Raw genomic sequence first — 22,703 nt, forward strand, 5'->3', positions numbered from 1 at the left:
CTGACTAATAGTACTCTGACACTCGTTCTTAGTGTAAAGCCCTTTATAGTGTGACATTCCTCAGCAGTATCTCACACTCAGGAGACAAAGGGAAGGAGACCAGACATCCTTGGACAACTCTTGCTCATCATTGGCTTGTGAAAGCCGTCTTCCAAAAAGCAAAACGCATCTTGTTTGCTTCCTTCTGAGGTTACACTCTTACCATCAAAGCAGTCCATCAACAGACCGCTGATGAACTTATTATCAACAAAAATAGTTCCTTTTTCTACTGCTGAAAGAACTGCAGCAATTTCAGTTCCTCAAATGAGCTGTGCCGCTGTGGTGCTTCTTTGGGCCTGGCTTGCAGGTACACCATCTTAACTTAACGGCATTTTTCTATAGGCTTAGTTAAATGCATAGATAAGACTTCACCTTTTTTTGGCAATAGTGCTACTTTTTGTAAATTGCTGATGTATTTTGTGAAAGCTAGAGCTTAGATATGAAAAGCTCTAAAACACAAAGAAAATGAATATATAATTAAAACCTATTATAAATACAAACAAATTTCCTATTTCTTCTGAAATCCAACTCCTTTTCTCATGTTCACACTTATCACGTAGGTGACCCAGAGGTTACTTTCTGTGATCAGGCATGACAGCTGCAAATTCAAAAGAGCAAACTGGAATGAAAAGGCATACAGAAGAACCGAAGTGAAGAACACCATTATTTTGGACAGTGACTGAGCTGCATTTTCTCACTCTCTCCTCTAGTCCTGCTCTTTCACATATCCCGCTATTCTGCAACAACGGGGAGGAACGAATGAGTGAAAATGTTGAGTTTGTACGAGATAAAACATTCACTTGAAGAGACGTAATACAGGGGATACATGTTCAAGGGTATGCTGGTTAACCAGTAAACTGAGAAGACTGAACTATACACACTGTGTATTAATAAAAGGTGTGATGGAGGGCAGAGAAATCCTGCTACTCCCTATGGCAGCTGTGGTGGCCCTGGAAATGAAAGGCACCCCGTATCAGATGTGGCCTATACGTCCACGCCGTCTTCTCCGTAACAGCCACGCCGTGTCCCAGCACCTACTTGTACGTGTGGTACGTGTGGGACCACCCATCACCTCTGTGGGGGAAAGAGGCTGCCCAAAGGGGCTTAAAATGTGCGGTACCGCACTCTCACAGCCTTGGTGCAGGGTCAGAGGGCAGCCCCAGCACCAGGACCTTGGCCTGGACGCCTCCTGCCCGCTGACAGGGCTCAGCTCGGAGCAGAGCGGTGCGAGGAGCAGCGCTGCGCGCTCCCGCCGGGGCGCCCCGGGACACCCAGCCGGGCCCGTCGGGGCCGCAGACCCCGCTCTCCGCCCCCGCACCGCGGGCCGGGCCGGGGGAGAGGCCTGGGGGCATCGCCCCGGCGGGGCAGGAGCGGCTCCCGGCGCACCGAGGGGGGCTTCCCCGCATAGCGCCGCGGGGAGCATCCTCGCCCGCCGGCCTCGCCGCGCCGCCGACAGCCGAAGCGGCTGTAAACCGGCTTACGGCCAAGGCGATTTGCCCGTAATCCGTTGGGTTTCCCGGGGCCGGGAGCGGGGAAGGCGGGTGTGCACGTCGCCCGGGGAGCCCCCGGGGCGGTGCCGCGGGCGGGCAGGGGGCGGCGGGGTTGGGCTCGGCGCCGTGCACCGGAGGACACGGCGGCGGTGATGATGTGAGCGGCGCGGCAGCTGCAGGCCGGCTCCCCCGGGAGCCGGGGGCTGAGCACGGTGGCTGTGGGAGGGAGGAGAGCGGGGCGAGGAGGGAGGAGGGGGCCTGGACGGGGCCGGGGGAGAAAAAGGGAGGAGCGGGGCCGGAGGTGAGGGGGGAGGACGAGCGGCGCTGGGGAAGCGCTGTCAGCCGGAGCAGCGGCAGGAGGGAGGCGCAGCCCGGCGGGACCGCTCCGCTGCCCGTGGGCGCTCTCCCCGCGGGGGCAGGGGACCTGCTGCGGGGGGATGGAAGAGCATGGGTACCCTTGCTATAGCGCCCGCAGCCCCGCCTGGGAGGAACTGGTAGGTACATGCGTGCCTTGCAGTTGCACAGGCATTTCCTACCCTTTTTCCTGCCTGTATTGTTCAGCCGGGGGGGTCGGGCTGTCATCCTTATCGGTGCCCCTCTCCCCCGCTTCCCTTCTCCCGACCCCGCTCCGCACCGGAGCCCGCCCGCCGGCTCTCGTCCTCTCCCCGCGGGGAGCGGGGGGGGGTGGGAGCCTTTCGCCCCCACCGTGTCTGGCCATTTGCTGGCGGGCTCGTCCCTCTGGGGAAGAGGGAGTTCATTGCCCTTTCTGAGTTTCACTGCCCGGGTGGAAAGCCTAGGATTAGCACCGAGAGCCTTGCCTTCAACTTTGCCGGGGAGGGGGGCTGGATGTTGATACCGTTAAACGCTCTTAGCAGAGCAAAAGCAACGTGTCCAGTGTTGGGAGGCGGTTTCCAGAAAGAGACGCTTTTTTTGCCCTTCTTGTGTAGCCAGGCTGGGAATCACCCCCATCACGGCGCAGTGGCAAAGCGGGCCAGGGCTGGGGTACCCCGCTGCTTTGTGGGGTGCGGGGAAGGTGGGTGCCTTTCAGCAGCTAGGAAGGGAGGGGGTTGTTTAAACTGGCCGGGAGGAAAGCTGCGGTTCGGTGGCTTTGCTATTTGTTTAAGCAGCTCGGAGACCCTCCTTCCAAGCAGAGGAAATAGTGTCACCAGCATGCCCAGCAGGTGATAAAATCAGATTTCCCTTTTCAGGGCTGTCTGGTGCTGCCGTTAGGCTTTCCTCCATTGTGCAAACACACACACATCAGGCAGGGCTAAAAATAGACTTTTGGTAGCTGCTTGGGAGATTTCACGCTATGTGAGAGGTCAAGGCTAGGCTGTCTCTGGCCCTGAACTTGGTGAGGCGATGCGAAGCACGGAGCCACGCCATTGCCAACCTCCCCTTTAGATGGCCGTGCCATGTTTTGCTAACTCCTTGTGTTGATCCAGGGCCCCTGGGTTTTACTTGTAAAGCCAGTTTTAAAGAGCAGCTGGGAGAGAGCTCTGCTTTGGGTGGCTGGGTCTCCCTGTTCCCAGGACAGCGGCAGCCCAGCCCTGGAGATACCCACAGTGAACTAAGTTCACCTTCCCTGTTAAGATTTGTAGCCCTCCCAAATACATTTTTATTAGCCCCATTTTTGTTGTGAAGTTGAACATCCCCTTCCGTGCCCTCTGCAGTCCTCAAGCCCTGAAGCTGCTGCTGGAGATGCAGCTGTGATAGGGAAAACAGCTGTATGCGTGTTCCAGTGACATGGAGCTGACACCGAAAGATCAGGCAAGGGAAACCCGAGATCTTTGCCTGGAGAGATGAAGACATCATGAGAGGAAGGCGGGGAAGCTGATTCCCGCGAACACGTTATCCTGTTAAAACAGTGCCATTTAAATTGGCTGCCGTCATCCAAAACTCAGCTGAAACTCGGGAGGCAGATGGATTGCAGCCCCTCTGCTTGGAAATGTGGAGTCCTGGCTGAAGCATCCAAACCCATTTCCTTCTGTGCGCAGGGCTCAGATAAACAAGGAGCACATCTCTTTTTTTTCTTTTTTTTTTTTCTTCCCCTCCATCTCCCCATTAAGGGACGGGATTTGGGTCATGTCTATCATTTCATTGCTGCATTTGTTGAAGAGTACAGACATGAATGCAGTTTTAAGGTTAACCCCTGCACTGATTTCCTTTGCAAGACTCTCATTTCAGCAAAACCACTCAATCCTTTACCTGGTAACCTGCTTGTAAAATAGTCTTTGTGGCAGAAGCCACACTGTTTTTCTTTGTATCTGCTCATAACCAGGCTTTTTATTATAATGGGGGCAAAGGGAGATTCAAGTGAAGAACTGCATGATGAGGGGGAAAAAAAAAGCACCCAGACCTCTCCCTCTCTCTTCAAACACTGAAAAAGAGCAGCAGGATAGGGGAAAGAAACTATTTCTTGCAGGTTTTGAATCTGTACAAGTTAATTATCTATGCAAATTGTCAGAAGTCATCGGGAAGTGCTGTTCCGATGGCTGTTTGGAGAAATAACTGATAACTGACATCAAACGAAGCCACAACTTCTTTAACTTTCAGGGTTGGACTTGTCTGTGTGCAACTTTAAATTTCTATAAAATCCTTTCCTTAATTCACACCTCACTTTTGAACGGAAAACCTTTTCCTCACTCCAGTAAGATCTGCATTAGGCCCTCTGTGATGGAGCTAAATAAAAGCAACAGAAAATGTAAGGCTCATCCTGCATTCTTCCAAGAGAGATTTGGTGGCTTTGTACTCAAAATATACATAATATATGCCTTGCAAAGTTCTAGACCTGACTTTCATATTTTGTATGAGACTTGTGTCTTTACCTTTCCCTTCAAATGCATAGATGGGTCCTAACACATTTGCAAAGTGACTCATTATTTTGGTGACCTAAACAGTTTTACACCTTTTCACTCTGAAGCATTCAACACATTTTTTGTGACCTACAGGTTACAGGATTGCCTCGGCTACACCCAAAACAGCCACAAGCAATGTAGTTACTCTTTTTAACAGTGGTATGCATACATTTTGTTATATCTTGGCTTCCACTTTGGTAAGTAAGGAAGGCAAGAAGTGTTACCATCACTAACTTGATCTGCAGAGGGAGTTCAGACAGGCAGACCTGAAATTAATTTCCTCAGTCTGGAGAGCCCAGCTAAAAACTATAGTTATCATTAACCACCAAAATTAGGAAAGATTCAGTAAAGTCTTTTAAACATGATGAATAATGTATTGTTAACCTGACACACATATCACTATTCATCCAGATCCCTTCAGAACAACTTTTTGAAGTGGAGGAAGAAAAAGTGTTACCCTTCAGTTTATAAATGCCAAAGTGACCTAGAGAAAAAGAGGTAAATATGCTTGTTACAAAGGGAATCAATATTAGAGCTGGAATCATTTATGTTCCTGGAATCAAATGGTGTGTTCATCTGCATTATAAACTATAATCTCCAGCTCAGCTAGAGTGTTTGTGTATTTGGAGTTTTTTCTACATCGCATATGCATTTTGGTGACACATATTCTATTATTGAGACTGGATGTGGTCGAGTTAAAACGTCCTCACAGTGCATATATTTACCCAGCACTTCGAGCTTCTTTGAATATAAAGGGCAGATCATCAGCTGATATCAATTGCCATAGCGCAAATGATGTCAGCAGAGCTGTTTTTGTATCAGTTGAGCACCTCCCTTTAAATGGAACATTTCTTTACGCTTTTCACTGAGCGTCCCTTGTTTCAGTTAGGAAACTTAAGGCAATTACTAAGAAGCGTGAAACTGAGTATGTTAAATGAAAGACACAGCACATGCAAATACTTTACTTGGGTTTTTTTAATGGCTGCATATAGCCCCAAATTCTTCAAGACCCTGACTTGCAGCAGTCTAGTGGTACCCATTCGTACCACAGTATCCATGGCCTTATTCACTGAGCTGAAATGTGCTATTCAATATTTCTCATGCTGAGTCTGACATCGACCACCTGGGAGAATTTCAGCTGTGAGATGAAGGGATGGAAGTCAAGCTGGCAGTCCTTAACTGAGGCAAAGTTTCATCATTGTTTCAGGCAGCTTTACCTTGGTAAAGGCTGGAACTGGACCCTGATTATCTATTAACGCTTTTAGAAAGCAGAACATGTGGAAATGGTCGTATCTTTAAAGCTGTCTTCATGCATGGACTACGTATACATTTGTAGAAACAAATTTCTATGCTAACATGAATGAATAACTTGGGTACTGTCAGCAATGCTTAACACTTGCTTTGTTTCTCCATTTTGAAGAACTCTGTACATATTAGCTGATTACAGATTTTAGAGCCTGTAATTTTGCAGATTCCACTACATACTTTGCAGAAACCATATTCTCATTGAACCATACTTGTGGGACATTTCCTATCATCTGCAGATTTAGGTCATTACTACAAAAACCTTCACATTCAGTGATCTGAGAGAACATAACTAGTACTTTATTTTTTTTTTTTCATATTGCTCTGATGTTTATCAAGATATGATGAAAGAGACTCACTTGGAAGTGAAAGGCTGTTGTGTTCCCTCCTTGTAACCCAATTTTTTTGGGGCAGTCAGGAGAGAGGAAGATCACAATGGGGTAGCCCACACGAGGACACACGATGCCCTCTGCATGGTGCAGGAAGTGCGCAGAAGCTGGGGCTGATAGTTAAACTCTGGATGAACTCAAGCTGAAGAGTTGTATTTCTTCCCCATTTCACCTACAGATAGACTTTTGCCAGTTTTTATGTATTTGAGATGAAATCTAGTGAAGGAAATCTGACCTGTCTGTGCAGGTACCTAAAGAGATCTCCAGCTCCTCTGCTGGCATTGTAATAGCCACTGGACGTCATGGGAGCTGTTCTATTTAAAACCAAAATTATTAACTTGTTTCTGTTTTTCCATGTAATATATGATGAAACAATGCATTTACCTCCATTGCTAAATGGTCCAATGTTTTATAAAATTCAAGACAAGTTTTTAAATGAGCTTGCAGTGTAACCAGTCGTGAAAGCTGTTTGAAAACAAACCAGATTAGTGTCTCAGTCTGGAAGATACTGGTGCTGTGTGTTTGTTGTTCCAAATCTTCAATGGAAGGCTGTTTTTGGAAATACACTTGAACCACCTAGTGCTTTTAGGATTGAGGTCTAAATATTTAAGAAACAAGCAACCAGATGATGTTTTATTAAAAACAAACAAACACCCAAAGGTGTACATTTGGGGTCACCAATAGAATCAACTTCATTATCTCCCCGAGTTCAAATGTACCAATCCCAAATTATACACTTGAGTAATATCCTGTCTTTGTGTGCCTTTTTCCCTCACTGTCTCATCTCTCCTTTTCAACTGAATTTGGAAAGGTATCCTCTGTGGTTGAAAGGTCTGCTTGTAAACAGTTTTGCACTTAACTTCACACAGGATCCTGCTCCTGTGATAGGAATACATGGCAGTCACATGCACTCATCTTTTGAATGCTTTTTTAGTACGGGAACAAATCTAACAGTAACTAGTGTTGCTCAGCTAGCGCTGTTTAAATCAGTTGAATTAAATGGAGTTAGTCTTGCTGGCATTCTGTTAGCACTAAGTGTTCCTCAAAGCACAGTCACAATTACATATAACATGTTAGCGTTAATTGGCAAACTCTGTCTCGTCATCCTCTTGCAATGTTCGCTTGTCATTCAGCTTCAAAAGACTCAAGGAACTGCAGTGAGACATGTTCTGGTGTAATTTGCTATTCCTGAAATTAAAGTGGAGAAGGGGAGAAAAGGAGGATGGAAAGAACAAGTGTCCATAAACTTTGCTCTTAACCTATCTTTCTTCCTAGCCGTGCCCTATATTAATTCACTGAGAGCAGCACATACTTGCGCTTGCCCAAATTTGATCCCATGTTTTTGAAAAAGGAAAACTCCCACGGGTGAGGAGTGAGACAAGACAGAGTCATCCCTTAGTTTCACAATTAGCCTGTAATGAAAAGGGACTATATGAGAACTTCATCTATTTTGAGATGTGGTATTAATGGCAGGATTTAGGTCCTATTATTGTTCTAATAGGGAATGTAGGTAATATGATCAAAATTCCTTTAAAATATAACATAATAGAAATTTTGGCAATTTAAACAATGTAACTTAATCGAAGCTATCCTACGTGGAGGAAGGTAGTAGAATCACACTTGGAGTACCTGGTGCAGTAGCACAGAATTAAGCCACAAGAGCTGCAAGGCTTCATGGAAATGTTTAATTTCCCCTACTGTGAATAAAAGCCCCAATAAAATAAATGGGATACTCCAGAACATAGGAAATTAAGATCATGGCAAGGTGTCTCTGGTGTAGGATAGGTTGTACACTATGGGTTTGTTTTTGTTTCTCATGAACTGCTTTGTATTTAGGTACTGCAGCATTATGTTAACATATTAAGAGATGTCAGTTCCCTTTCTAGAAATATAAATAGAATTGTGGGGATATAGAAGCCACAAGTATTGATTGCTTTCTTATGTTTAATCCGGTCTATGCAGCTAGAAGCTGTGTGTTTTATTTAGTATTGCTGTGATTTAAATGCTTATTTTGAACACTGACTACATACAAACCACAGCAATTTCGAAGTCCCACAATTCAGAACACGTGGTGACATTTCGAGATGGTGTGAGCTGCCAGATCTGAGATTAAAAGGGAAAACTGACCCTTTCTTTCCCCGAAAGGAAAAGCCTCTCTTTTTACAAAGGCAGAAACAAATAGAGTAATAAGAAAATTAAACAAAGAGGAGAAAACAATTGGAAAGCAATGTATGCATTTGCCAAAATTGTCCAACGCTGGAGGATACCGCGGGATTGCCGCGTTGGAGGTGTGGATGAGGAACCCATGGCTTTAGGTGCCGGCCACCCAGTCCCCAAAAGACAGCCTGAGCTCCCGAGGGCGGGCGACACCGTCCTCAGCCGCGACCGGGCAACGCGTGGCCAGCCCACTCGTGTTCGGAGCCGGACGGTTTGCGCTGTGCTTGTGTGAAACATTCACAACTTGGCTTTCCGCCGTCACCTGGTTCCGCAAGCCAGCCGGTGGGGTTCGCCAGAGGCGCGGTCGGGAGATGCCGGGCTGCCAGCGGGCCGCGTCCCGTCCCCCGAAACACGCGGGGGCGCACCGGGGACCCTCCCCACCCGCCTTCGCCACTTTGGCCTCTCGGACTCACCCCCCCCCCGCCCCGGCACCGCCGCTCACCTTTGGCGGGTCCCCCCGCCCCGAGCCGGCGCGGCCAGCGGGGCGGCACCGGCACCCGCCGCCGCTCGGCGCCCCGGCCGCGGGGGTGCGGGGGCCGGGCCCGGCCGCCCCGGCTCCGCCCGCCGGCGGGTGGCGGCGCCCCAGCGCCCTGCGAGAGGGCAGCGGCGGCCGCCGCGGCCGAGGCGGGAGCGCGGCCCTGCCCCGTCAGAGGGGGCGGCGGAAGATGGCGGCCGGGCGGTCCGCTCCGCTCCCCCAGCGCCCGGCTCCGTCCCCGCCGCCTCCGTCTCCGTCTCCTCCCCCCCGCGCCGCCTCTTTCCCCACCCTCCCGCACCGCCTCCTCCTCCCCGCGGAGGGGAGCGGCAGCGGCTGCCCTGGCTGAGCCGGACTCGTGTGCTTTCTCTCGGCAGGAGTCCGGGAAGATGGCCGGGGCCGAGGCCGGGATGAGCGGCGCCGGGATCCCGCAGCAGCCCCAGCCCCAACCCCCGGCGGCGGCGGGACCGGCGGACGAGTCGTCGGACAGCGAAGGGGAGCACGAGGGCCCCCAGAAACTCATCCGGAAAGTGTCCACCTCGGGCCAGATCCGCAGCAAGGTAAGGGGGGCGGGAGCCGGCGAGCCCCGCTGCCTCCGGGGCAAGTTTCTCCATCCCCATCCGAGAGCGGGGGCAGCCCGGAGCCGGGGGCGGCCGCTGCATCCCGCCCGCATCCCCGGGAGCGGCGGCGGCGGGAGCGGGGGGGGAGCGGTGAGGCGGCCGTGCCTCTTCCTTCCTTCCCTCTCCCCTCCTCCCCGTCCAGCTGTTGCGTGCACATCTGTCCCCGTCTGGCAGGAAGAGCCCCCCGGGGCGACGCAGCTCCGCGGGGCCGGAGGGGAAGCCGCCTGCCCCGGCAGCCGCCCAGCCCTGCCCGGCGTCCTGGGTGTGGGGGGAAGCGGCGGGGCTGCCTCCCCTCCGGCTCCTCTTCCTCGGCGGCGGGCACCGCTACCGCGGGGATCCCGCCCTGCCTCACAGCGCGGGGCGGGGGGGCTGCTTCAGCCGGCCCTTTCTCACCAACTTTCCTCCCCCGCCCCGTCTCCCCTGCCCCCTCATCTTGCTCCCCCGGCCCCGGGGGGAGGCCGCCGTGCGCTCCGCGGTGCCACACCGGGTTCCATCCCGCTCCGCAGCGGGAGCGCCGCGGGGGAGGGAACGCGGTTTCCAGTTTGAAAGGCACCTGTATCGGCGGGACGGGAGCGAACTTCTCTGCATCCTCCAGGCTGGCGGGGCTGGAGAGGTAAAGCAGCTGTCAAAACGTCAGGTTAATGCAGTTCGTTTGGTTTTTTCTTTTTTTTGGCTGGCTCGGGCTGCTGAAGTCGTCCTGGTTGAGCTGACTTTTTGATGGATGATGTATTTACATCACGGTTTTTTTTCCTGTAAAATGCGCTTCAACAAGCACGCATTTAAAAGCATAAAAAATAACGAGACCTGACTTACTCTCTGTGCAGAAGGATCCCGCGACTTTCTGCAAAGCGTGGTCCACGTTCCGTGACGGGGTCTGCACAAAGCCCCATTGGGCGCAGTGACGTCAAGATCAGTTTTTTTGCTGTTTGACTCCGTGCAAGCCCAGACAGATCACACTTACATTTTGGTTTCTACACAATAGGTCATGTGGTGGTGTTTCCTTTACAGAGCACCCATTAAAGTTATTAAGGGGCTGTTTCTGGAGTCCCGTCAGATTGAGGCCATTCTTCCTTTGAGCTTTCTCCTCACACACTACATACATCCAAGAGGCAGCCACCTTGAAACAGAAAGCATTGGTTGTTAAACAGTAGAATTATCGCATTATACAAGGTGAAAAGCCATTTTTTCCTGGAACCTCCTAAATGTGACGTGTCATTCCGTTTTATTGCTAAATGTTAATTTTGCATTTGCAGCTATTAGGCCTGGCTGAAGGGTTATTATAGTAAATAATATACCACTATTGCGTCATGTTGAAAACATAGTCCTGCACAAACTTTCAGCTTTAACACCACTTCAAAATGTTTTAAAAGTGACAGAATATGGTGCTTTATTAGCTGTAGTGGTGTTAAGTGTATTCAAGGGTTTGCTCTCTTGGAGATTGATACTTGCGTAAGGAAAACGCGGATTATGAAGGTTATCGAAGCAGGTTTGTGAGCACGAGATCCCAGCCAATTCTTACCGACCGTTACAGGTTGGTGGCATATTCTGCGAAGTTGGGATCGCCTAAAGTTCTGAGGCAGCTCTACAAGTGATGCTTTTGCTTATCTTAGTTTGTGTCTCAGTTCTATTTCTGTGAATCAGATGTATATAGGAAAAACTGACTGCTGACATAACTGGAGTCATAAAATGCTGCTTTACTGGTTGCAACTTACAATAATATGCAACCCTGAATATAAATATCTTTCTTTCCATTTAATTAAAAGTGATGTATCTTTGTTAAAGATGAGACCCATAATAAATAATTCAGTAGCACTTTATTTTATAACTCGCAATGCATTATTTAGAAGTGGCTATATTTAGACAGACAACTCCCATTTAGTTCAGGGTGTTGTATGTTTGCTGTTGTAGTAGTTGGTGATCAGTGGTTACATGAAACCACTAGAGCAAGGAACATCAGGGAGCTGCTCTTTTACGCAGCTAGTCCCTTTCATTCAAATTAGATTTGTTAAGCTTCACTTACTCTGTGAATGTGTTTGTAAGCTAAGGTTTTAATTAAATGGATTTGGTTTGTCTTACATAGGAATAGACTTTTGGAAGAACCCAAAACATGTATATTGCATTTATCATTGATGCCTGTGGGCCGCTGAATGCTCTATTTTTCTCTAGGGTTTGCCCATATACTTACTTGAAGCATTTCAGCAACATGGTATTGATTCCTTAGCCCAGAACTGTACCCAAAAGTCTCTGCTGGTAATTGTTTTTATTTTACTTAAGGAAGATGTTATTTTTAGATGTTTTGGTACAGTTGATCATTTGTGAAAGCCACCATATGGTGATACTTTGCTGACAGAATCATTCAGGAGTGGATTTTTTTTTAACGTGTGTATAATAAGATTTAGCAAATGTATGTATGAAAGCAAACCCCTTTCGCTAGCTCAAATATAAGTTTAAAGATTTCTAACACCTGTAGTGCTCAAAGGGAGTTTTTAGGCTTTGCCTTCTTCCTAAACAAAACCAATTTAATTATTTGACTGAGGCCAGGGGGTGAATAACGGAATGGGAAAATGAAAGAATACTATATTGGCAGATATAATTACACTGAGTTCGTTGTTTGTTTGTGATAAGCTGATCATATGCTCACAGTTCTACTTAGAAGTCTGTTGTCCAGTTTTGCTGTAACTTGCCCATGTTGGAGAGCAACTTCCTCTGCAAACTGCTAACTTGATTTCAGCAAAACTACTTTTACCCTAAGTTGCTATGAGAAACAGCTGATAGAGCCGGACATGTATGTAACTTCTGTTCTGGGTGTATTTTTGGTTTATGCATATGTATTTCTCACATTTTTAGAGTACTCTAAAGGCATGTCTATCTCAAAATATGGCCATTATTAATTGCCTCAAACAGAAAACTTGGAGATCAGCATGTTTTGGTGTCTGCAAACCTGAGAAGGAATTGTGGTGCGGAGGACTAAACTATTCTTTGGGCCGACACCTTGTTTGTACCTATGACCTGTTTGCTCAAGCTCTGTACGTGGTTATGAGCAACACTGTAGCAGAAGGTGTCTTTAGGGGAGTCAGGACCAAAATTAATTAGCACTTTTGTGAGGTTAAACCCATCATGTTCAAACCTCACCCTGGAAGCTGTTGCATCTGTGGAGTTCCTATGTGTTCCCTGAGGAAACGCAAGGGAATAAAACAGGTGGCAGGTACCTTGTGAAATTCGAGCAGTTGAGCTGAAATCCCCAAGGGAGAGCATTGGAACAATTATTGACTTCATGATGTCTACCCACAATTTCCCTCCCTCTGGGAGACCTGAATATTTAGTGCATAAAATTTTTACTATTGGTAAAAAAAGATTTTTTGGAATATATATTTTGTTTTTATGAGGACTTTGGAAAACTAGTCAGTTTTGCAGTAGTATATATGATGCTGTACAATGTTGTATTAGGGATTTAAGTTGTGCGAAGTTCTTCATGTGTCTACGTTAAATTTGTCGTCTTAACTTTTAAAGATACTGGTTAAGACAAGCAGCGTTGATGCCTTTCTTAAATGAAACAGATGACTTTGGTTCTCTGGGGTTGCAGCCTGAAAGCTCTGCCTGTCATGAGTGGGGTTGTAGTTTCGTTAAAATTAATTGCTGTAGCACAAAGTATGTTCCTTACAAAGATGGTCTTGCTTCAGTTCTTTATAGCTGGGGCCTGTTGAAAAGGGAAGGTTCAAATTAGAGTTGACACTTTTAAAATTCTGCTCATCTTAGGGGCAAGCCCAACATTAATAAATCAAACGGTCCCTGGATACTTGGAAGTAGAGTTGTCAGATGTGCACAGTTGTAGTTGCTACTCTGGTCTTGAATATTCTCTGCTAAAAAGTGGATATGAAGAATAGCACTTGCATCGCTGACCTGGCTTCCTGCTTTAATGGGTCCATGTGCAGTTAATGGGAAAGCTCTGCTGGATACGTGTTTTTCTCTCAAATCTGTGATTGGGTATCTGACCCGTGTTTATTTTTGGATGAAGCAGACATTCTGGAGCAGAAAATATAAATCAGGAAATGCAAGAAAATAGGGTGTATTAAATGAGATAAATACACTTGTAATGTATCTGGGAGAATAGTTTCTTCCTCTCCTTCACCCCCAGTGGTTTTTGTTAATAATGAAGTTGCTGTGATGTGGGAGATGTTCAGAAACACGGATGTGTTATAGTTAATGGAGATGACGCAGTGTTGTTTAGTTAAATGGAAAGAGTTGTTACTAGAATTATCTTAATATATTTTTTTAGGTATCCTAAATAATTGTGGAGTAATAAAACAAAATTAATTAAATTCCCCACTGTGTTTTTATTTGCCTTAGTGGATAACACCAGCCATTTAAGAACAGCCTTCAAAAAGTTTCTAACCTTTTCCATATGGTGACATTTGATGGTGCCAAGTCCCAGTAGTCACTTCCTGTTTGTTTTTGGTGCACATTTCTGTGCGATTGCTATAGCTTGTTAATTCACCTAAATGTAAAGTGCTGTGGTTGATACCAGCCTTGGACTTCACAAACACCATTCTCTGCAGTGTAATCTGCTTTTTGTAGCTTTTATTATTTGCTAATTCTTGATTTACTCAGCTAAATAGTGGTTGATTCCTTTCTGGTTAAGGAAACCTGATTTTTATGTACCAGAAGTTCCCAGGAAAATGCCACAGTAACAAATTTATCCCTAGTGGGGAACCTGTGTGTGCATTAGGATTGTCTGAATCTGCATGACTTCAACATGCATTGTAATTTGCAGCTTATTTCGCAATTGCAGTAATACATGTAGTGTCACCAAACGTTACCATTGTGTTTACACAGAACAGAAGCAACCAAATGCACAGCGCTCATCCTCAAGTTCTTGGCACCTGGTCGTGCCTACAGAAAAGATGGAAGGGTATCTGCCTGCAGTGTTTCTATTTTCCGTAATTTTTACTTTGCAGTTCAATTAGTGGATGAGCGCATGCACTGTATATCCATCGTTAGTGAAATGTTTCACCAACTCTTTTTCACAACTGTTGTAAAAGCTCTGGCAAATTTGATTCCCTCTTCAGAGTCAGTTCATCAGTATATGCTACTGATACATGTAGACACGTACTCATGCACAGAGTAATATGTTTAAGGTTTCATATACATATATATATATATAGTCCAGTTCTAGAGTATGCCTGGAAGAAGCAAACCAGGTTTTAGCATGAAATGGTGTGCAATATTTGTTGCTTCTCATACTTGCTGTGTCTCTACATAAGCTTTCAAAAAAGGGTCCATTAATGGAAAATTTTAGCCAAAGACATGGGAGTTTTGGGAAGTTAAAAATGACTGAACGCACTATGTAGAAGCGAGCAGACTGAGAATGGAAAGAGTTACACTATTTAAAGCACAGTGGTCATTACCACTCCAAATTCTGACACATGTTTGTATAAAACTGAAATGAAATCTGCTAAGGCATTTTAGTGATGCATGTATTGGCAAAGCTTAAATTGCTAGCGAAGTACCAGAAAGGAGGGGCTTGTAACGTTTTTTAGTAGGTATTTGGAAGTACATCTTTGAAGAAAATGTTACTTTTGGTAGAGTTTTTTGTTTGTTTGTTTGGGTTTTGTTTTTTGGGGTTTTTTGGTGTGTTGGTTTTTTTTTTTTTTCCCCTTTCCCTTTCTAGAATCTTTGAAGGATTAATGCTACTTTGTATTGAAAGATAAGTGAATTATACTTCCCCTCACCCCCACCCTGCCCCAGCCAGCTGGTCAGCTGTGAATATGGAAAAAGACAAGATAATCACACTCTCCATCCTTTAATGTAAGAGATTTTGATTGTTTTGTGTTTTCTTTTCCCAAAGGAGCTGAGGAATGCTTTTCTGCCAAAAAGATCAGGTGAAACACATTGAGTTTGTTGTGTAGCTTAGAGAAAAACCCTCGTTTTAAGAATCACAAGAAGAGACTAATTGAAGAATGAGTGACAACTGGGAATCCCTTTCCGAGATGCCTTATCTTGTGAACTTCATGCGCGCAGTCCTGAAGACACGTAACAGCCACGGCAGAGCTCACTCAAGAAAGGACTGTTCTGTAGCTGGGTCTTTATCCGTGTGAAGCTATATAGATAATTTGCGGACATTTTGAATTGTTTCCAGCAGTTACATCAGAATCCAAGATGTATGACTGCTGTATGACTACTGTATGACTAGCTGGACTAGCCAAGCTAGTCTGGGTATCTGTAGCTGAATATGTAGAATTACAGTGATTTTGTAATTGAAGCAATGATCAAAAGAATAGTCTGTCTGGCCATCACAAAGTCTTTATCTGAAGGGAAGCATTGAGTCCTCTTGACTGGCTGAAGATGATAAAAGGCAGTTTAGACCAGTATTCTTGCTCTGGAATGCTCCAAAAGGTTAACTTTCTTTAAAAAAACCAACCCTAACATTAACTGTCATTTTCTTTGAACTCTGACCAACCACGCTTCTGGTAAGGGATCTATAGAACAAGAAGTCCGGAGACCTCAAAATCTAAGTTCAGGAAGAAGATAATGTAAAGTGTTGCATGTTTGCGTGTGTTCATTGAAGCTCAGAATATGGAGTTTTGGCTACAAAATAATGTTTCTGTAGTCGTTCTGCTGTTTTGGATGTTTTCCTGTGATAGGGATAATTAAGACGTAGTTTGGTGTCTTGTGAAGGTAGTTCAGTAGCTCACTGGCAGAGGACCCACAAGACCAATATTTTGTTCTGGTTGGCCATTAAGTTTTTGAGGTTCTACATAGTTACTTGTAACGTAGGTGGATGTGATGCTATAAAGTTACTGACAGTGTGGCTAGCTTTGTTCATTTTTTTCAGTTTGATACTTTGGTACCTGGACTTTGTCTTTTATGCAAAGAGATAACTCTTTCTTTCACTTTTGTATTTGCCACCTTCTTACATTACTGTTTTATCCTTTCCTCTCATGCCTCCAAAAAGTAAGTCGCATTGTCCAAAATCTTCCTCTAGAAACCTAAGAACAAGCTACTAAATAGCAGTGCAGTAACCGTAGCTCCGCTATCCTAAGTTCAAGCCACAACTCTCAGTTTTCTAGCAATGGCAAAAAAAGCCTGGCTTGGAGACATCCAGAACTTACATCTTCTACATAATGATAAAAAGAAACTTCCTTTTTTCTTAATGTAAACATTGCATTTATCATAGCAAACGAGCTTAATGCTGACTGAAAAGAAATATTATTTAATTCGTGTGCTAAAAAATAAGACTACTGCATTGGATGCTATTGAAAATAAAATAAGAAATTTATTCTAGTAAAACATATAAGCACATGCTGAAACACTTCAGTCCTATACACTTTTATATGATTAATTACTTCTTAAAATTAAGCCGGCCCTTAAGTGCTCATTGGATGTGGGCCATAAAAATTTCGTATGTGAAGTCAGAATGTAGTTGATTTATAAAACTTTTACTGTGTAGGAATTATCCTGATACATTGCACAATTATGAAGAAAGAGCAAATCATTTTTTTTTCCAGCTAAGTTTTTTGTTTGACTAATGTTCCTGTTTAGGAATATTTCACCGCTTAGATACTGAAAGCACAATAAGAAAAACCTGAGCTGCACTCTTGGGAGAGTTAACGTTATTGTAATGAATTCAGCAAGGTTTTTACACTTAATGAGAATTTATTTGTTTATTCGATGGGCAGCGTGATATTTATGATGATCTGAACTGTTCATTTCCTCGCCTTTAAACATTTGGGGTTTGCAAATGGTGTGAGATCGCGCTACATTGTTGTCACTTAGCAACCTTAATAGGGTTTTGAAGCTGAATAGTGCTTGTGGGTGGTGAGTCTCCCCGGGTACTTGCCGAGTCGGCAGCCGCCGGGAGGATGCGTGTCCAGCCATGCCAAGGTCTTTCTAGGAGAGCTGGCCGTGCCCTCGGTGTCGTTTTGCACTTCTGGCATAGATTCGTGCTGGGAAGATCTGCCGAGGTCTTTCATGCCTGTGGAGATTTAAGTGGATCTAAAGGGCTGTCACGCTGCTCTGGTCAGTTATGTCCTGTTGTGCGGTCGCTTAAATTTAGCAACCGAGTTTGGCCGGCTTCAGCTTGACAGCTGGTTGTCCTTGTAGCCGCTGCGATGCTCCGGAGCGAGAGGGAGGTCGACGTCTCCCCAGCTCTTGGTGAGCAGGGTGGCTTGTTCTGGTTCAGCTAAGGGTGTTGGGAAGGACCAGTGTGGATAACCAGCAGTGCCGGCCGCCCGTCGCGCAGAGGCTTCTTCCCTCCGTGGGCACGCTCTCTGTTGATGATGAGGACGGGCACATACTTCTGTGTTTGTTTTAATGCTCCCATAGAGACATCTTGCTTCTCATTCTCTCCCTCCTTTCCCGCCTGCCGCTGTCACGGTTTCTTCAGGAGTTTGAACAGAGAAAGGGCGACATCGCTTTTCCTTTCAGCCTGTGCCTCTGCCAGGTTTCTCCCAATAATCCCCATAAAGAGGGGAGCTGACCATGACCAAAAAGTTTGGGCATGGAGTGTTAGAGAGGGTGCAGATGTACGAGGTTGCTCCTCTGGATAGTGTCACTCTGCGCTGCCTCCTCCTCTTGTGGCACCGATCCGTCTTGGGAGAAGATGGTTTACTGGGCAGCTATTGACCTGAAAACTAATGCACCCTTTTTGGTGACTTTTCCAGCTATTATTGTCATTTTTTGCCTAGTATCTTCACACGAGTTACTCTGTAGACAAACATTGATTGGCCTCGGGCTCAGAGGTCTGTTAAAGTGAAAAAAGAGCGAGCGAGAAGGGTAAATGGGGGTTTGGTGAGTCAAGGATCCCATCACTGAAATAATATGGTCGTGTTCATGGTGGAAACAGTAATCCTTACTATTGTATATTAACTTGATATATTTATAATATGTGGATTCTGCCTGGGAAAAATGCTGGGAGGATGCAGATCTGCCACAGGGAGCTGGTGTTAAGTGAGTTACCTGGGTGTGAAATGAAGAGCCAATATTTGTGATTAAACCTGGTCTTTTAAGGAAATAATAAAAAAATGATATTTACGCAGCTTCTCATTACAGACAAACAGGAATAACCTTCAGAGCCATCTATCTGATGTTGTCAAACTTGATTTTCTTTCTTCTGAGTGAGTGAACTTGTTTAAGCAAACTTTGCATATAACCTAGAAGTCTTCACTGTCATGTTTTTGTAGGGGGAAAAAAACTTCTTCATGTAGCTCAGTTGACTGCATCTTGGTTTGTTTGGTTTTTATTTGTTTGTTGTGGGGTTTGTGGGGTGGGTTTTTTTTTTTGGTTGTTAATGAATGCTGGGCTAATACACATATCTGTATGCTGCTTCTTGCCTGCTCCTGGAAGCACAGAGAGGACTTTTACCTGTATTGAGTCCACTAGTTAATATTTTTAAGAGATAACATTTTCGTCAGTGTACCTCAAAACTCCGTGCAGGCAAGTTACCCTTTATACTTGAGACACTTTACTGCTTAGTCCCGTGGTCTCCAGTCTTCCCTGATCCACCGGCAACTAAGCTTTCAAACATTCAAAGGCAACTACAAAACTTAGGAGCTGTGATTGCATCCTGTCTACTAGGTGACAAGCTTTTTCCCTTGCTATGCTTGGTAATTTTATAAAATACATTAAAAAAATACTCTGGGCTTCAGAGTGTTGTCAGATTTCTACCTATGCCCCTGACGCTGCATTGCAAAACTGTGTTCTGCTGCTTCTTCAGCATTTCTAGGGAAAAGAAGATCCTAAAACGTACAGAACTTCTGAGGAGCTGTTGTCAAATGCAAACTATTAAATGTCCTGGCAATGTCAAGCTGTATGCTTAAAAACCCATCATTGCTTTTATGTATTATCTCGTGTTACCTGGTGTTGCCAGCTAAATGCAACAGCAGTGAATATCTTTTTTTTTCCTTGTTTTTTTAAAGAATACATAATCTTTATTCCAGTTTCTTTAAGCTTTGCATTTTTTCCATAGTTCTGATTACATATACACTTTTCTTACTTCTTGCATAAAGAGACCAGTAGTTCTGTGCACGTGTGTGTGCATGCGAACCAAGACTCTTTTTTTTTTTTTTTTGCTTACTCGCTTAAAGTAAAAAAAAAACCCCACAAAACCAAAAACCAACCAAAAACCAAAACAAAATCAGTTTTTCACTTGGTCACTGTGTGCACCACTGAGGAGGAGATAAAAGGAGCTAAAATCACAGGTTCTACTCCTTCCCCACCCTTCGTCAGCCAGGGATCTGCTGCCAACAGTTTTACAAAGGGCTCCTATTTCAAATTACCCTTTGAGCCCGCGATAAACCTGTGACCCTGGGAGGTAGTTTTACAGCGAGGAATTGGAAATTACTGGGAAATCTGATATTTTTCTATTAGAGTTAAAAAAAAAATAAAACAAGTCACAGCCACAGCAAGAGGCAAGTGAGCTTCTGCTGAATTTTATGCCAAGGGTGGTTATACCTTTTCTTTGAAATATACACCAAGGTTATTTATAGCTAATCCACAGTTTAAATTACTGCATGTAGGTGTGAGAGGTTATAGAGAGGGACTTTTTTCTAGGAAAAAATATTTATGAATCATAATTGTAGTTTGGGTTGGAAGACACTTTGGGAGGTCATGTGGTCCCAGCTCCATGCTCAGAGGAGGGACATTTTCGAAGCAACACTGGGTTGCTTGGAACTGTCTCTCTCTGAATATCTTACAGATTGCTAGAATATGTTTCCTGATTTATTTCTAATTAAGTATTCTCTCTCTTCCTTTTACACAAGTGTTGAGGACAGCCTATGTCTGCTGAGGTTTAATAACCTTCAGAAGAAAAAAAATAACTTATTTTCAATGGTCCAACTTTAAGAAAGGTCTTAAAAAAAGGAAAGTTCTGTTCTTCTCCCTCCCTCTTCCATACCTTATAAAATGGAGCAGAGGAAAGATGGTGCAGTTGCTGTCTATTTATAGATTCAGTAGTGTGCCAGTGTGCACTTATTACACCTAATTAGGAGTATTCTAAATAACTTTTTGTTTGCATTACAGATAAAGCTGTGTGATTGCAGATCAATGACATGGAATCATGTCATGCCTTATCAAGGTCTAAAGTCTTCTCTCTTTAAATGAAAACTCCCTGGACAGATTGCTATTTTCAAATGTTCTCCTTACTACTCTACCTGTGATTTATTTGCTGTAAGACTGTTCGTATGCTGCTTCAGTTAAAATTTGAAAGCTAGAATTTTGAGAGGTGCTCAGGGGAATAGGGAACTAAACTAAACAAAAATTTCCTACAAAAGCAAATTGCAAGAACTGAAGTTATTTCCACATTTTCTTTTGTTGCGGGTGTCATTCTGCATCACGTTTGATCGAGCGAGACACGGTTGGTCACGATGCGGTCGAGGGTGCCTGGGTGGTGCTGCTCCATCCTCACCGTTCTTCCCGTATCACCGGGGCCGATTCTGCACCTCTTGCAGGTGGCGACAGGTAACTCGCAGGTCGTGAGTATGGTACAGAAAAAGACCCACTGAAATGCAGCAAGGAAATGCTCGGCACAGGGACTTGATAAAATGGAGACTTCTTGGCTGTTCGTGTCCTGGGCATCCTTTTAATGCTTTTCCTCTGGTAAATTGTTTGTCATGGACGTGATTATAAAACTTCTCCAACTGTGCAGTGTAGTCGAAAGACTGTATGTGTCCTGTTTGAGCCCAAGCTTGGTCTTCCATTTTACTTGACCTTAGACCACTTAAACTTTGTCAGTTGTTGCTAGTACCACTAATCCATTTTACCGCAGCATATGGTGATAGAGAAATACTGATGTCAACTCCTCTCTCCAAAGTGTTAAGCAATACTAAACCTCTTCATTCTTGATGTGTGCAGAATTTTGTCAGGTATAGAAAAGCATTTCTGTGTTTTTTCCTTTATTAGGGAGATGTGTAATGTAACTTAAACAAAAAGAAATTAATACTCAGCTTTATGACAAAAATAATATGCAGTATCCACAGAAAAAAATAGTTGATAGTGCTGAATTTTGCTTGAAAAAATTGATCAATGATTAAAGCCTACGAATATGTACAAGACTGTATTAGAAGCGTATGTGATAGAACTTTTGTTCTCTAGGTAGCTACACAGTGTATAAAATTATTAGTCATCTTTACAGGTTTAAATTGGAAAAATGTTCTGACACCTAAGGTTTAGTGGTGGCTTTTAATTGCAAAATTACCTTATTTTTAGATTGAAAGGCTGAAAATCAATAGCAGTATCTTGTTAAATGGTATAATAGGCTGAGTTTTTCTGTTCTTTGGAGCCTCCCAAATTTGACTGAATCTGCACTTAATTTTTACCCTAGGGAATGGACCTTACAGGGAGAATTTCTATACACACTATCTGAAAACTGCTTATTCTCGGATTTTTTTTTTTCTTCACCATTTTGTATAGCTTCGTTATTCTCATCTTTGCAGATGTTTCTTCCAGGTTTAAAATTCAGGAAAAGCAGTGCCAGGCATGAAGCCTGAAGTTCAGGCAGTTCCCTGATAAAGTTCAGAGTAGCGCCTATTATAGAAGCACTGTTTATATAGTTCCAGCTAAGAACATCATAGCATGTCTATTACAACTACCTCCTTTTATACATCGGCTGTAAAAACTAATTCTAAACTGAAACAAGAATGTGGTCTTGATGTTTTATGGCTTAGAAATAACATATAGTGAAAGCCCATTTGAGAGCATTCAGGAATAAATGCTGCTCATCATTGCAGTCTCTTGGCAACCTGTGCCGGGCTCATTGCATACAGGCAAGCAGCTGCCGGAGCATTGTTATTTTCATGAGTTGCGTAGAGGAGAGTGTGATTTGAAATGTCAGCATCCTGGGCTTTGGACAGCGGGGATGGATATGCTTAGTGTTCCTAAAGGCTTCTGTGTGAGGGAGCGGAGGATGGAGAGGGCAGCCAGCGCGTTTCGTCAGTGCAGTTTAAATGGTGTAATGTGTGGGACAGATTCCTTCTGAAGCTGGATCAAGGCAGAGGCAGAGGATCATTTGCAAACAGCAAAGTAACATGGCAGCAGCTTTTTGGGCAATGTCTTGGAGACCTGGGACTACACATCCCAGTAGATGCTTAAGTTGACTGTCTCTTTCAGTGGCCTCTAAGTCTGTTGTTTTGGCCTGGACACGGGCATAATGTTGTCAATGAATAGGACTGTTGTAGCTTCTAAAGGTGTCTTCATAGAATCATAGAATGTCCTGAGTTGGAAGGGACCCACAAGGATCACCGAGTCCAACTCCTGTCCCTGCACAGGACAACCCCACAGTTCACACCACGTGTCTGAGGGCCTTGTCCAGTCTCTTCTTG

General features: G+C 44.8%; 1 protein-coding gene across 2 annotated transcripts in view; it reads left to right on the plus strand.

Moving 5' to 3' along the window:
• Positions 1 to 1,889: 1,889 nt before the first annotated feature.
• Positions 1,890 to 22,703, plus strand: part of DGKH (diacylglycerol kinase eta) — a 175,333-nt gene continuing 154,519 nt past the window's right edge. For both annotated transcript variants that reach the window (XM_065626676.1, XM_065626677.1), the window contains exons 1-2: positions 1,890 to 2,023; positions 9,148 to 9,330. In XM_065626676.1, coding sequence (XP_065482748.1) covers positions 1,967 to 2,023; positions 9,148 to 9,330 — 240 coding nt within the window. In that variant the 5' untranslated portion in view covers positions 1,890 to 1,966. The remainder of the gene's footprint in view (positions 2,024 to 9,147; positions 9,331 to 22,703) is intronic.

The sequence above is a fragment of the Caloenas nicobarica genome, chromosome 1 (genome assembly GCF_036013445.1).
Source record: "Caloenas nicobarica isolate bCalNic1 chromosome 1, bCalNic1.hap1, whole genome shotgun sequence".
NCBI lineage: Eukaryota > Metazoa > Chordata > Aves > Columbiformes > Columbidae > Caloenas > Caloenas nicobarica.